General features: G+C 52.8%; 1 protein-coding gene across 1 annotated transcript in view; it reads right to left on the bottom strand.

The window, feature by feature from the left end:
• TSKS (testis specific serine kinase substrate) overlaps window positions 1-8598 on the bottom strand; it is a 12506-nt gene extending 3908 nt beyond the window's left edge. The window contains 6 exon segments of the mRNA XM_077747419.1: window positions 1-98; window positions 645-728; window positions 1033-1116; window positions 1316-1411; window positions 7836-8061; window positions 8354-8598. The exon segment at window positions 1-98 is cut by the window's left edge and continues 1 nt beyond it. Of these exon segments, the coding sequence (XP_077603545.1) occupies window positions 1-98; window positions 645-728; window positions 1033-1116; window positions 1316-1411; window positions 7836-8061; window positions 8354-8523 (758 nt within the window). The 5' untranslated portion in view covers window positions 8524-8598.
• Between the last annotated feature and the right edge of the window lie 4277 nt (window positions 8599-12875).

The following is a 12875-nucleotide window of genomic DNA, read 5'->3' as shown; positions in this document are numbered from 1 at the left end:
AGGCCAGCCTCCAGCTTCTGCTCCAGCTCCTGCAGCTCGGTCTCCTGCCTCCTCGGTGTCTCATCCTGCAGCTGCTGCTGGAGGTAATGCAGCTTCTCCTGGGCGGGGAAGGAAGGCGGGGGGACACCGTCCAGTCCCTTGCCTCCCACGACCACCTCCACTCCCAAATCTGCCCAAGGACTCCCCGAGATTGGAGAGTAAATGGATGGGGAAGAGAAGATGGGGAGGCCCCCGTTTCGAGTCCAGGCGGACTTTGCATTGCTGGGGAGGACCGGCCCGTCTGAAAGCCAACTCGCTTTAACCTCGGAATGCGTGCCTCCGTGTCTCCATCGCGCCCTCCACCCCCCACTCCAGTTCGCTCTGGGTCCAAATTCCAGCCCCTCCTGTTTAGGAAGAACAAGTGAAGCTTTTCCCACATCGTGCTGGGAAATGAGTGGGAAATGTGGGCCGCACAGGCATTCCTGCTCAGCGTCCAACTCGAGTCCCTCTCCAAGACCTGAAAGTGACCGAGCATGGAGGAGCCTGAACGTGAACCTGAAGGGGTGGGGGTGGGGGGGCAGGAGGGGAGCTGGGCAGGAAGTCCCACCTGAAGTCTACCTCAAGGACCTCGAGCGTCTGATCCTCTTCCCCAAACACCCCCTCACCTCCAGCAGGGCAGAGTTCTGCTTCAGGACGTTGGTTTTTATTTCAGCGTCTTCCACTGACCGGGTCACCTTCCGGCAGTTCTCCTGGGTCAGGACACCAGGGCGGGGGCCCTGCCTTCCCATTCCAGTTCCCGCCTCCCAACCCTTCCCCTCGCTGGTTCCACAGAGGCTCCAGCCCCTCCTTCGAGACCCCCTACTTCCTCCAGTCTGCCCCCTATCAGCTTGCTTCCCTGGGCTTCAGGGATGCCTTTCTCTTTAGACCCTCTCCCTCTGCTGCTTTTCTCCACCTCTCTCCTGTCCATGACGTCATTCCCCCTCACGTTTCCAGATTCTTCCTACTTCCACCCCTCCCTTCTCCCCACCCGACACTTGCTCCACTGCGGCTCACCTTGAGTTGATTACAGTAGCCTTCTAGTTCCTCCGCCTCTTGCCGCCTTCTCTCTAGATTCTCGCTCAGCATAGAACACTCACTCTGGAGCCGGGAAGGGAAGAGAGGTTAGCCTGGGCCCAGAGAAGGTACCCCATGGGGAGGAGAGGCGGAGCCTGGGAAGCGCCCTTTCCCTTCAGAGCCTCAACCTTCCCAACAGGGCTGTGAGGGCACTGAGTTGGAGGTGAGCTCTACGGCCGAGGAGGAAGAGGAGGTGTTGGGTGGGGGAGGGGGGTCCCCACACCTGCAGCGTCTGCACGTGCTGGTTAACCCTGGTGGTCTTTTTCTTCAAGCTGGTGATGGAGTCTTTGGCGCGGACCAATCCACTGTTGACCCCACTCTGGGGAAGGATGGGAGAAGGCGGGTCAGTGGATGTGTGGGAGCAAGCCCCAACCCCGAGAAAAAGGTCAAGAACAGAGCGGAGGCTGGGTTTGCACTTCGATTCTGCCCAGTGAACTTGGGCCAGGGCTGTACCTCTTTGATTGTTGGTATTCCTGCTCCGTGAAACCAGAAGGTGGACTCATTTTCTGCTTGGTGGATGGGAAGGAAAAGAAGTAGGATCCAGGAGGGAGTGGGGGGGGGGGTGTCAGAGGAGCACTCAGATCCATGGGAAGAGGATGGTCTCAACTGAACGTTGAGATAAATGTCATTGGGGTCCACAGACATAAATAAGATAATCTATTTCTTTTATTGTTTTATTTATTTCTGAGAGAGAGACCGTGTGAGCAGGGGAGGGTCAGAGAGAGGGAGACGCAGAATCCAAAGCAGGCTGCAGACTCTGAGCTAGCTGTCAGCACAGAGCCCGACCCGGGGCTCGAACCCACAAACCTTGAGATCATGACCTGAGCCAAAGTTGGACGCTTAACCGACTGAGCCACCCAGGCGCCCCTAAGATAAACTATTAAAATACATGCTCTATCTTTCTCTCCAGGTACTGGGGGAAAAAAAAAAGTTTAAGATAATCCACTTTCCGGATATAAGTGCTTACTAAGCAGCAGGACACGGACATACACACACACACACACACACACACACACACACACGAGTTTCCTTTTTAGTCCCCTAAGCTATACCTTTTAAGGTTATTTGGCCCAATTTGCAAATGAGGAAACTGAGGCTTAGAGATGGAATGCCCCCTTGAACTTCCAGGTACACAGCACATGAGATTTTAAACCCACAGCCTTTGTTTTAAACCATGACACCATGTAGCCTCTGATCATCTTTATGTCACCGGAAAATGCTTTGTGACTCATACAACACAGACTGTGGCCCAAGAGGGATGCAAGCAGCAGGATCCACTCTCTGCTCTTCCACATTTTTAGAAGACAGCCCTGCACATGACTGTGCAGTCAAAGACTACATTTCCCAGGTTCCCTTGCAGGTAGGTGTGGCCATACGACAAAGCTTCAGCCAATGGAGTGTGAGTAGCAATAAGGCAATGTCTAAGTGATGCCTTTCTGAAAGGAAAAGAGGGAAAACGTCCCCCTTTCTCTTTTCTTACTGGCCGTGAGTGCAAAATTGACGGCCAAAGCCAAGAGCAAACATCTTGGACCATCAGTTGGAGGACACAAGAAGATAGAAGTCTGAATCTTCAATACTGTGGAGCCGCTGTCCTCAAATTCCAACCACTGACCAAGATGTGCATGTGAGAGAGAACCTTTTCCATCTTGTTTAACCTGTGCTATTTTGTGTCTTTTTGTTACTGGCAGTCAAAATTGTGACTTAGTAGCAGAACCTCCAGAACATAGAGCCTGTAATGTACTGCATTTGAAGAGCAAGTCTCCTACACTTGTTGCGATGATTATGTGAGAAATAAACCGTCTTAAGCTCGTTACTTTGGTGTCCTTCACAGTTGCTGAACTGATACACAAAGAGAAAAGGGAGAACAAGTTTCCTCCCTCGTAAGAAAAGGACAACATCACGTTCCTTGCATGATTGCTCTGGAGAACAGGTGTGATAAGAAATATTGCATTGGGGCGCCTGGGGAGCTCAGGTCATGGCCTCAGGGATGTGGGATCAAGCCCTGCATTGGGCTCCATGCTGAGCATGGAGCCTGCTTAAGATTCTCTGTCTCTCTTTTTCTCTCAAATTAAAAAAATAAGGGGCGCCTGGGTGGCTTAGTCGGTTAAGCGTCCGACTTTCGATTAGGTCATGGTCTCGCGGTTCGTGGGTTCGAGCCCCGCGTCGGGCTCTGTGCTGACTGCCAGCTCAGAGCCTGGAGCCTGTTTCAGCCTGTGACTCCCTCTCTCTCTGACCCTCCCCTGCTCACGCTGTCTCTCTCTCTCTGTCTCTCCTAGAAATAAATAAAACATTAAAAAAATTAAAAAAATAAAAGAAAAAGAAATATTTTAATAAGATGACATGAGAAAAATGGTGGATCCCCAAAATTCCACCCGTCCATAAAAACAATGAAAAAAGCTGCCCAAACCTGTAAGAGTCAAGTCCTTGAGAAAGTATAACCATTATTAACATATATGCACCAAACAGAGCTTTAAAACAAGGGGCGCCTGGGTGGCTCAGGTCATGATCTCGTGGTTCATGAGTTCAAGCCCCGTGTTGGGCTCTGTGCTGACAGCTTGGAGCCTGCTTCAGATTCTGTGTCTCCCTCTCTCTGCCCCTCCCCACTCGTGCTGTGTGTATCTCTCAACAATAAGTAAAACATTTAAAATTTTTTAAAAATTGTTTATTTTTGAGACAAAGGGAGTGGGGAGTGGGGGAGGGGCAGAAAGAGAGGAGGACAGAGGATCTGAAGCGGGCTCTATGCTGACAGCAGAGAGCCCAGTATAGGGTTCAAACTCACAAACTGCAAGATCATGACCTGAGCATGGGACGCCTGGGTGGCTCAGTCGGTTAAGACTCCTACTTCTGTGTCTCCCTCTCTCTCTGACCCCTGCTCATGATGTCTCTCTCTCTCTCTCAGAAATAAATAAAACATTTTAAAAAATTAAAAAAAAAAGATCATGACCTGAGCCAAAGTCAGATGTATAACCTACTGAACCACCCAGACATCTCTGATTATTGTTTTAATGTTTATTTATTTTGAGAGAGAGAGAGCACTAGCTGGGGAGGGACAGAGAGAGAGTGCGAGCGAGAATCCCAAGCAGGCTGTGCACTGTCAGCGCAGAGCCCGACGCGGGGCTCAATCTCACAAACCGAGATATCATGACCTGAGCCAAAATCAAGAGTCAGACGCCTAACTGACTGAGCCACCCAGGAGCCTGCAAAGTGATTATTTTTAAACTGAAGGTCTTGGGCTTCCTGTAGCTATTCTGGAAAATAAGGAAAGTAGGTCCTGGGGTCGACTCTGTTCTCTCACTTAGTAGTTATATGACCTCAGGGAGGGGACTCTGTTACCCCACTTGTCACCAGGGGGTGGGGTTAATAGCTACCTTCCCGGGGCCCTTGGGAGGGGCACAGGCTGGCCTGTGGTCATTACTTCTTTGAAAAGGGGCCATTTGGGTCCCTGGAGGTGAGTCTCAGCTTCACTGAGAGCAGATCTGGAGGTGGTGAAGGCAGGGCCTATCAGCCTTGGCTGAGAAGCGAGTGGCATCATGGTGAGGGGGGAGCCAGGGACGGGGGCAAATCCCTCTTTGGCCCCCCCATAGCTGAACTTGGCTGCCCAGCCCCCCGCTCTGAGCCTGCTTCATTTCTTTTGCCGTAAAACAGGAATGGTGACACCTTGGTCAGATGGCAGTGAGGAAGGGTGGACAAGATGGGAAGATCAATAGGGCCAGCTCAATGACTAGTGTCACCCGTTAAAGATCCTGACACCAGGGCAGGAAGTCCTACCGGGAAGGGGCTTAGCACCAAGACCTCACGTAACCTCCAGGAATTCTGCCTTGTCCATCTTTGCATTGGTTCACTGACCTTCTCGAAAAGCAAAACCGTCTCTGTTCCTCTTCTGGCCTCATAATAGGTATCATCGCTTAAGACGGGAGTCCAAAGCTATGTGCTGTTCTCTGTCCAGTCTGGGACTTGTCGTCTCAAGTGGGGTCCCCGGGCACCCAATTCCCTTCCCTCTCCCTAATTCTGTCCCACGTCTCTTTGGGTCTCTGTCCCCCTCTCTCTGGGTCTCCAGCCCTTTCTCTGGTCTCTGTCTCCCCCTTTCTCTGGTCCCTGTTCCCCACCCTGATCTCTGTCGCCCTCTCTGGGTCTCTGTCTCCCCTTCTGGGTCTGTGTCCCCTTCTCTCTGATCTCTGTCCCATATCTGTGGTCTCTGCCCGTCTCCCTCCAGGTCTTTGTCTTTCTCTCTCTGGTCTCTGCCCTCCTCTCTCAAGGTCTCTGTCTCCCTCTCTCCTGGTCTCTGTCCCCCAGTCTCTGTGGTCTCTCCACCCCCCTCTGGGTCTCTGTGCCTCCCCCAAGTTCCCCTCCTCCACTCTGGACTTCCGCCACCCCTCCACCCCCCGCCCGTCTCCAGCTTTCTCTCCTGACGTAGCTCAGGTGCTGAGTGCCAGGATGGGCCCTCGCTTGTCCCCGACTCTGCTCCCGCACGTGGCCCTGAGTGTTGGCTGCCATCGCTTTTTCCATCTCGCAGAGGAGGAGCCCCGAACTCCTCAGAGGCTGCTGCCTCCATGCCGGTCCCACCACAGCTCAGGGCTGCTGCTTTGGCCTTGACCCCAGTGGCCTGGGCTCTTTCCCGGGACGTCACAGTCCACTGGGGGACGTGACTCCGAAACTTCTGGTGGGAGGCAGAGCCCCGCAGATGCTCGCGGACGGAGAGGACACTGCTCTGGCTGGGGGGCGATGTCTCCGGGTCCCCCGTCCCACCAGGACTCTGTGCCCTGTTCCCCTCTCTCCATCTGACCCTCCCATCCCAGACCCTCAGCCAGCCTCCTGTCTGGCCTCCCTGCCTCCAGCCTCCACCTTCCAAACATCCCCGCAGCAGGCGCAGCGGAGTCGTCCAGGGAAAGAAAGGACTTAGCGTTCACATCACCTAGTCCTGGCCCTGTCTCTTACAGGCTCTCCTACTTTGTTCCTCAGTTACTTTTGTTTTTACCTTTAAGCAAGTAATTATTACCAGTTTCCTGACAGATCTAAGAGGAGAAAAGGAGATTCCCCACCACAGGGACGTGACCCACTATACTGGCGCATAGTTGGTGTTCAGTACATGGGAATGGAGTCAAAACTCCTGAGCTGCTCCTCTCCCCTACCCAGGAACCTTCAATGGCTCCCCATGGCCCTCAGGAGTGCGCCCACCTTTCTCAGCCTGTGTGGCCTCTGCCCTCTCCACTCCAGCCTCGTCTCTCTCACACAGCACACTCCAGCCCCAGAGACCTGACGCCGTCTCCCTGTCCTTTTACACTTGCTGTTCAGTTAGAACACCATTCCTTGTCTTCTGCTTGGGAAACGCCTTTCTTATCTTCAAGATCCAGCTTATGTGTTGCCTTTTCCGGAAAGCCTCCCTTGACCATGGCCAACTGGGCCAAGGCCACCCTCTTCAGGGCCCCCACAGTGACCTCTACTGTCCCCATCAATGCAGGGTCCCCCCCCCAACTCCTAAGACTTCCTCCAATGCATTTCCATTTTTACAGGTGAGGAAACTGAGGCTCTCAGAGCATAGGAAGTGCTTGGTAAATGCTAGTGAGTCTTGTTAGCAACATTATGCTCATGGTTATTATTTGTGTAATTCTCAGAGTCCACGTCAAGCCGGGTTCAGGGACTGGCCCCGAGGAAGCCTGGCCAGGGTGGAGGTTGGCAGGGACATTAAAGGATTGAACTGTAGGAGCGACTCGGTGGCTCGGCTGGTTGAGTATTGGACACTTGACTTTGGCTCAGGTCATGATCTCGGGGTTGTGGGATCAAGCCGCGTGTCGGGTACCACACTGAACATGCGGAACTTGCTTAGGATTCTCTCTACCCCTTTCTCTGCCCCTCCCTAGCACGTGCTCGCTCTCTCTCCCCCTCTCTCTCTCTCTCTCTCTCTGTCTCTTCTCTCAAGATAAATAAATAGGGGTGCCTAGGGGGCTCAGGTGGTTAAGCAGCTGACTCTTGATTTCGGCTCAGGTCATGATCTTATGGTCCGTGAGTTTGAGCCCTGCACTGGGCTCTGTGCTGACTGTGCGGAGCCTGCTTGGGATTCTCTCCCTCCCTTTCTCCTCCCTTCTCCCACTAGCTCTCTCTCAAATAAAGACACAAACAAACATTTAATAAATAAATAAACATTAAAAAAAATAAAAGACCACACTGCAGCACTCTATGCTCTAGTCAGGAATTCTCTAAACCCCCCTAGATCTTGCTCACCTCTCAGTTTTGCCCCAGATTTAGGTGGTCCCCTCAGAGAACTACTACTCAGCCATCAAAGCCTGGTTCCAACAACTGCCTCCTCCAGGAAGCATTCCCTGATATTTCCTAGCCTGGTTGGAGTGGCCCTTCTCTGAGATTCCCAGCGTTACTTCCATTATGGAAATATGTCTCCCCAGTCTGTCTCTGCCAACGCCACCAGACCGTGAGCTCCCTGAGTTCAGCAACCTGGCCTAACTCCTACCTGGGACTCACCCGCAGTGAGTCCTCACAGCCTCACCCGGAACATTGGGAAGCGAGTGAATGAACTGAAGACCAATCCCCTAGACAACAGGCATCATTCACCCAGGAAGGGACTGATTCAGGGCTGGCGTCATGGTCAGGGGAGAAGGACACAGTTCCTCTGCGCCTCGAGGGTAACCAGAACCTTCTTATTCCAGGTCAAGAGCCCCCCACTCCCCCTCCTCAGTATCTGCCTACCACCAGGGCGAAGACCCTGGCCTTCCCCAGCCAGGGCCCCTCACCAGTATTTCCGTGATGTCTGGGTCATCTGAAGCCCAGGGAGTGGTGGGGGACGCGGGGGGCACCGGCACTGCCAGCGGGCCACTGTCTTCGGTGGTCGAGTCTGTCCCTGAGGAGTCCGGGGGCTCCACGGCGGCCAGGTTGAGCAGTGACACATTGGTGCAGGCCGAGGACCTTTTGAGGTTCAGGCACCAGTGCATTGGCTCATGGGACATCCGAGGCTCCACCCTGGGGAGGAGAAACACGCGGGGGGGGGCTCAAGATCCAGCCCTGGGGGGTGGGTACGTCCCTCCTGCCTCCCTGTCTCCGCACCCTCTGTTCTGTCAGACTCCAGCCTCACCGCCCACTTGCTTCTTCCTCCTCCATCCCCACTACCCTCTTCCTCCCCACCTCCCTCTATTCCCCCACCAAAGTCTCCCCTGCCCCCTCCTTGTCTCCCCCTCCCCTTCCTCCAGCTCCCACGCTGTGCTGGAGGCAGTGCTGGGCCCTAGGATCGTCCGACAGGGTGCGACAAACCCACCCGTGGAACGACACGGCCTTCTTTTTCTTCGGGGTCCCCTTGGCCGGGGTGGTCACGCCCCCAGGAGCCTCGGGGACCAGCTGGGAGCGGCTCTCAACCCCCGCAGGGGGGTCCCCAGCCTCATGGATCTCTTTGGATTGCCAGATCGTCTTCACCACCACGCTCGCCATGGTATGGGGTGGGGGGCCCTGCTCCCAGGGGCTCCTTCCTCTGAGACTCTCCACCTACTCTGACCACTGACCCTCAAAGTCCCTGTCCCCACAGGCCTGCCTCATAAAGGACCCAACCACTGGGCCCCAGTAAGGGGGGTGGTGCATAGGGGTGGGAGAAGGCACTGGCCAGAGCATTCCCCCGGGGGGGTCTCCCCAAACACTTCTAGTTTTACCGGGTATGTTCCTTCCATTAGGACTGCAGTGGATTTATCCTTTCTAGTCCAGAACTTACGATGGATGGGCCCACTGGTTCTTGGGAGGGGTTCAACTTCCCTTCGCCTGAGACGGTGGGTTCACGAGGCCCCCGACCCTCATCATACTTGATTCTTCATGCAATACCCTGGATTCATGGGATACTCTGGACTCTGGGAGACGGTGGTGGATTGAGTCCCAGCACTGGAGGATCCAAGATTCTGGTGGCGGGCTGGGTGGGAGCAGGCAGGGAAACAGACAGAAACAAACAAGAGTATCGGTAAGCAGGGGCGCCTGGGTGGCTTAGTCGGTTAAGCGTCCGACTTTCGCTTAGGTCATGATCTCGCGGTTTTTGGGTTCGTCATGATCTCGCGGTTTGTGGGTTCGAGCCCCACGTCGGGCTCTGTGCTGACTGCCAGCTCGGAACCTGGAGCCTGTTTCAGTCTGTGATTCCCTCTCTCTCCGACCTTCCCCTGCTCACGCTGTCTCTCTCTCTCTCTCTCCTAGAAATAAATAAAACATTAAAAAAAGTTTAAAAAAAAAAGTATCGGTAAGCAATAGCAGGAACCCCAAAACTGGGGGATGGCCGAAGCCTGCTGACCTGCGCACTTGGGATGTGAGCCTTTTATTTACTGTGTGTGGATTTTGCCCATTGAAAAAGAAACTGAAATGACATTGAACTATAGTCCATGATGGGTATTTTGAAGGATTTGGAGTTATAGTAATTTCCTGGGACTCCCCTTAACAAAGTCCCACAGACCGTGTGGCTTAAACAACAGACATTTATTGTCTCACGGTTCTGGAGGCCAGAAGTCCAAGATCAAGGTGTCAGCAGGGCCCGTTCCTTCGGAGGCTGTGGGGGAGGGCATGTTCCAGCCTCTCTCCTGCCTTCTGGTAGCTGAGGCCTGACTTGGCTTGTGGACGGTCATTTTCTCCTGTGCCTTCACGTTGTCGTCTCTGTATGTGTCTGTCTCTGCATCCAACTTTCTCCGTTTAATTTTGTTTATTTATTTTTTAATGTCTATATTTGGGGGGGAGGGGATGAGCGAGGGAGGGGCAGAGTGAGAGAGAGGGAGACACAGAAGCCGCCACAGAGCCTCACGCTGGGCTCAAACTAAGGAACCAAGAGATCGCGGCCTGAGCCAAAGTGGGTTGAGCGTCCGACTTCTGATTTTGGCTCAGGTCATGATCCTAGGATTGTGGGATCAAGTGTCAAGTTGGGCTCCGTGCCGAGCATGGAGCCTGTTTGAGATCCTCTCTCTCTCTCTCTCTCTCTCTCTCTCTGCCCCTTTCCCACTTGCACATGTGCACTCTCTCTCAAAATAAAAACAAAGACTTAGGAAAATTAGAATGGTAAATATGTTAAAATGATTGTATTTGGGTATGTTTGCTTAAATACAATCTATGATTAAAATTAATTTCACCTTTTTTTAAACTTCAAAAAATGTGGCTCGAGTAAATTTAAAATTATGTATGTGGCTCCCACTGTATTTCTATTTGTAAATACTGCTCTCATTCAACAGGGGTCATGAGTTCCTGTGATGGGGTATCCAGGTCTGCCCCCACACAGGATCAAACAATCCCAGGTTTTCCAGAAGGTTCCATCGGCCTTCCCAGTCGGACTCCCTATTAGAATTCAGAATGCCTTTGCTTCAGGGCCATCTTGAAAATTAAGTTTTGGTTACTTCATGTGCTCTACCTGTATCAGGACCTAATTTCAGGACATCCTTCTCCCTGCACTGAGCCCAGAGTTAACTCCATCTGGCCTCTGGTGGCTCTGGGCAAAGGGTGGAAGGTGGTGGGTGAAAGTGAGGTGGAGAGTTGAGGCAGGGAAGACTCACTTAGACATACTTTTCCTGTTCTTGGGACTTTCCATGTTTCTCTTGCATCCCTCAAAAAGAGGACAAGTTTGAATCCCGTCACTAAAATGTATTTAAGAAAAAAAATTTTTTAATGTTTTATTTATTTCTGAGAGAGAGAGACAGAATGAGCAGGGGAGGGTCAGAGAGAGAGGGAGATACGTAATCTGAAACAGGCTCCAGGCTCTGAGCTGGCTGTCAGCACAGAGCCTGACACGGGGCTCGAACCCACAAACTGTGAGATCATGACCTGAGCCGAAGTCAGACACTTAACCAACTGAGCCACCCAGGCGCCCCTAAAATGTATTTTTAAAGATATTCTCAGGGAGAAAGCGTTCTCTTTTTTTTTTTAAGTTCATTTATTTATTTTGAGGGGAGGAGGGGCAGCAAAAGGGAGGAAGAGAATTCCAAGCAGGCTCAGCACTGTTAGGCAAGGCTGGAGGCAGGCAGGGCTTGTGCACGTGAAGCGTAAGATCGTGATCTCCGCCGAAATCAAGAACCCAATGCCTAACCCACTGAGCTCCGCAGGTGCCCCAGAGAGAAAGTGTGTCTTCCCCACATCATGAGTGGCCTCCTTCAGTCCTTGCAATGCTTAACGTATCTTTCCATAAAAATGAGTTTTTCCAACTCACATTCCTATTAGTTGTTGCTTGTTTTGTTTTTTTTTTAAGTTATTTTTGAGAGGAAGGGAGAGAGAGAGAGAGCAGGGAAGGAGCAGAGAGAGAGGGAGAGAGAGGGAATCTCAAGCAGGCTCCACACTGTCAGCGTGGAGTCCTGTTCGGAGCAGGAACTCACAAGCTATGAGATCATGACCTGAGCCACAGTTGGATGCTTAACCAACTGAGCCACCCAGGCGCCGCCCCTAATTCTTCATCTGTTCTCTGTTCTTTAGGGGCAAATAGCACCCCTAACCCATATTGGCCATAGACTCTCCCTGGCCTCTAAGAGAGCTGGGCATGTCCTTCCTCCTAGAATCCAGAATGATTTTCCCAAGCCCCACTCTTGGAAACCCGGTGGACCAATCCGTTAAGTCTGGAAGGCGGGCCTGGCTCTTGTCCTGGTCCCTGTTCCCTGGGGGTTCAGAGTGGAAGTTCACAGGACCCAGGACCCTCCCTCAAGGCTCATTCCAAGAATTCCAGACTTCAGAGATTAGAAAAGTGTTGTGGAGTTCAGTTCCTGGAGGTGACAGAAATGGACTCTCCCCGTTCCCTGTGCCCCAAATTCCTTACTAGCCCAGAGCATTGTAGTCCTTTCCCAAAATGAGTCGATCACTGAGGGTCTTGCGGTGCTACGGGATGGTGGCTGGGCTAAACCAAGGAGATTCGTCTATTCCTTCCTTTGAACCAGCGTTCTTCAGTACTAGGTCCCATTCTTTCTCAGGAGGAGTTTGGTGAGAGATTCACAGTGTGTGGAATCGCATTACGGTTGCAAAAAAAAAAAAAAAGGTATTGTATATGGGAAAGTGGTTAAAAAAATATAGTTTAAATCCCCTCTACTAGTCTGAGCTGTATGACCTTGGGCAAGTCACTCAACCTCTCTGGACCTCAGTTTTAACGTCTGCCTCATAGGACTAGACTTTAATTATTTCCCTCGTTCTGAGAAATTTGGTTTCGACATCTCGTCCGCTAGACAAGGGTGGAGAAGCAGGAGGGGGAGGGGAAGACTTCCTGGAAGAAGATTTAAGGAGTCGGGGGTGGAAGAGAGGAGAAAGGGAATCAGGGGGACGCTTGCGCAGTAAACACCTCACATCTTCTTGCCCCTCCCAACCACTTCTCTGCAGCAGGGAATTGCAGGCGGCGCTCCACCTATCCTAGTCCAGCCGAGTGACAACCCCCATTCTCTTTCCTTCTCTACCTATCATCGCCCTCCTCCCGCCCCCACAACCGCCAAGTTGGGGGCGGGAATAGGACAGGCCTGGCGAATGCACGACGCCTGCGTGGGCCATCTACCCACTCATTGGTCATAGTCAACGCCAGTCCCGCCTCCTCCGGCCCACTCCCCCGCCTTCCTTCATATCAAGCCCTCCCTTCGCCGGATCCAATCAGCATCGGACCCGGCCGCTCGGAGGGGGAGGTCGCACAGCACGCAACCGAACTCCGCCCGTCTCTCGGGCAACGCCTCTTCACCCCCTCCTTCCTGCGAACGGAAATAGCGGGCGGCTGGGCCAATCGTAGCAGCGTGCCTTTGTCCAGTGACCAATGAGAGAGGGCGAGGGGCGTGAGCCCGAGTCTGAGCGGCAGTAATCCGAGCCAATGGAAG

The sequence above is a fragment of the Crocuta crocuta genome, unplaced genomic scaffold (assembly GCF_008692635.1).
Source record: "Crocuta crocuta isolate KB4526 unplaced genomic scaffold, BGI_CrCroc_1.0 scaffold334, whole genome shotgun sequence".
Classification (NCBI taxonomy): domain Eukaryota; kingdom Metazoa; phylum Chordata; class Mammalia; order Carnivora; family Hyaenidae; genus Crocuta; species Crocuta crocuta.
This window is presented reverse-complemented; position numbering and strand designations above follow the sequence as displayed.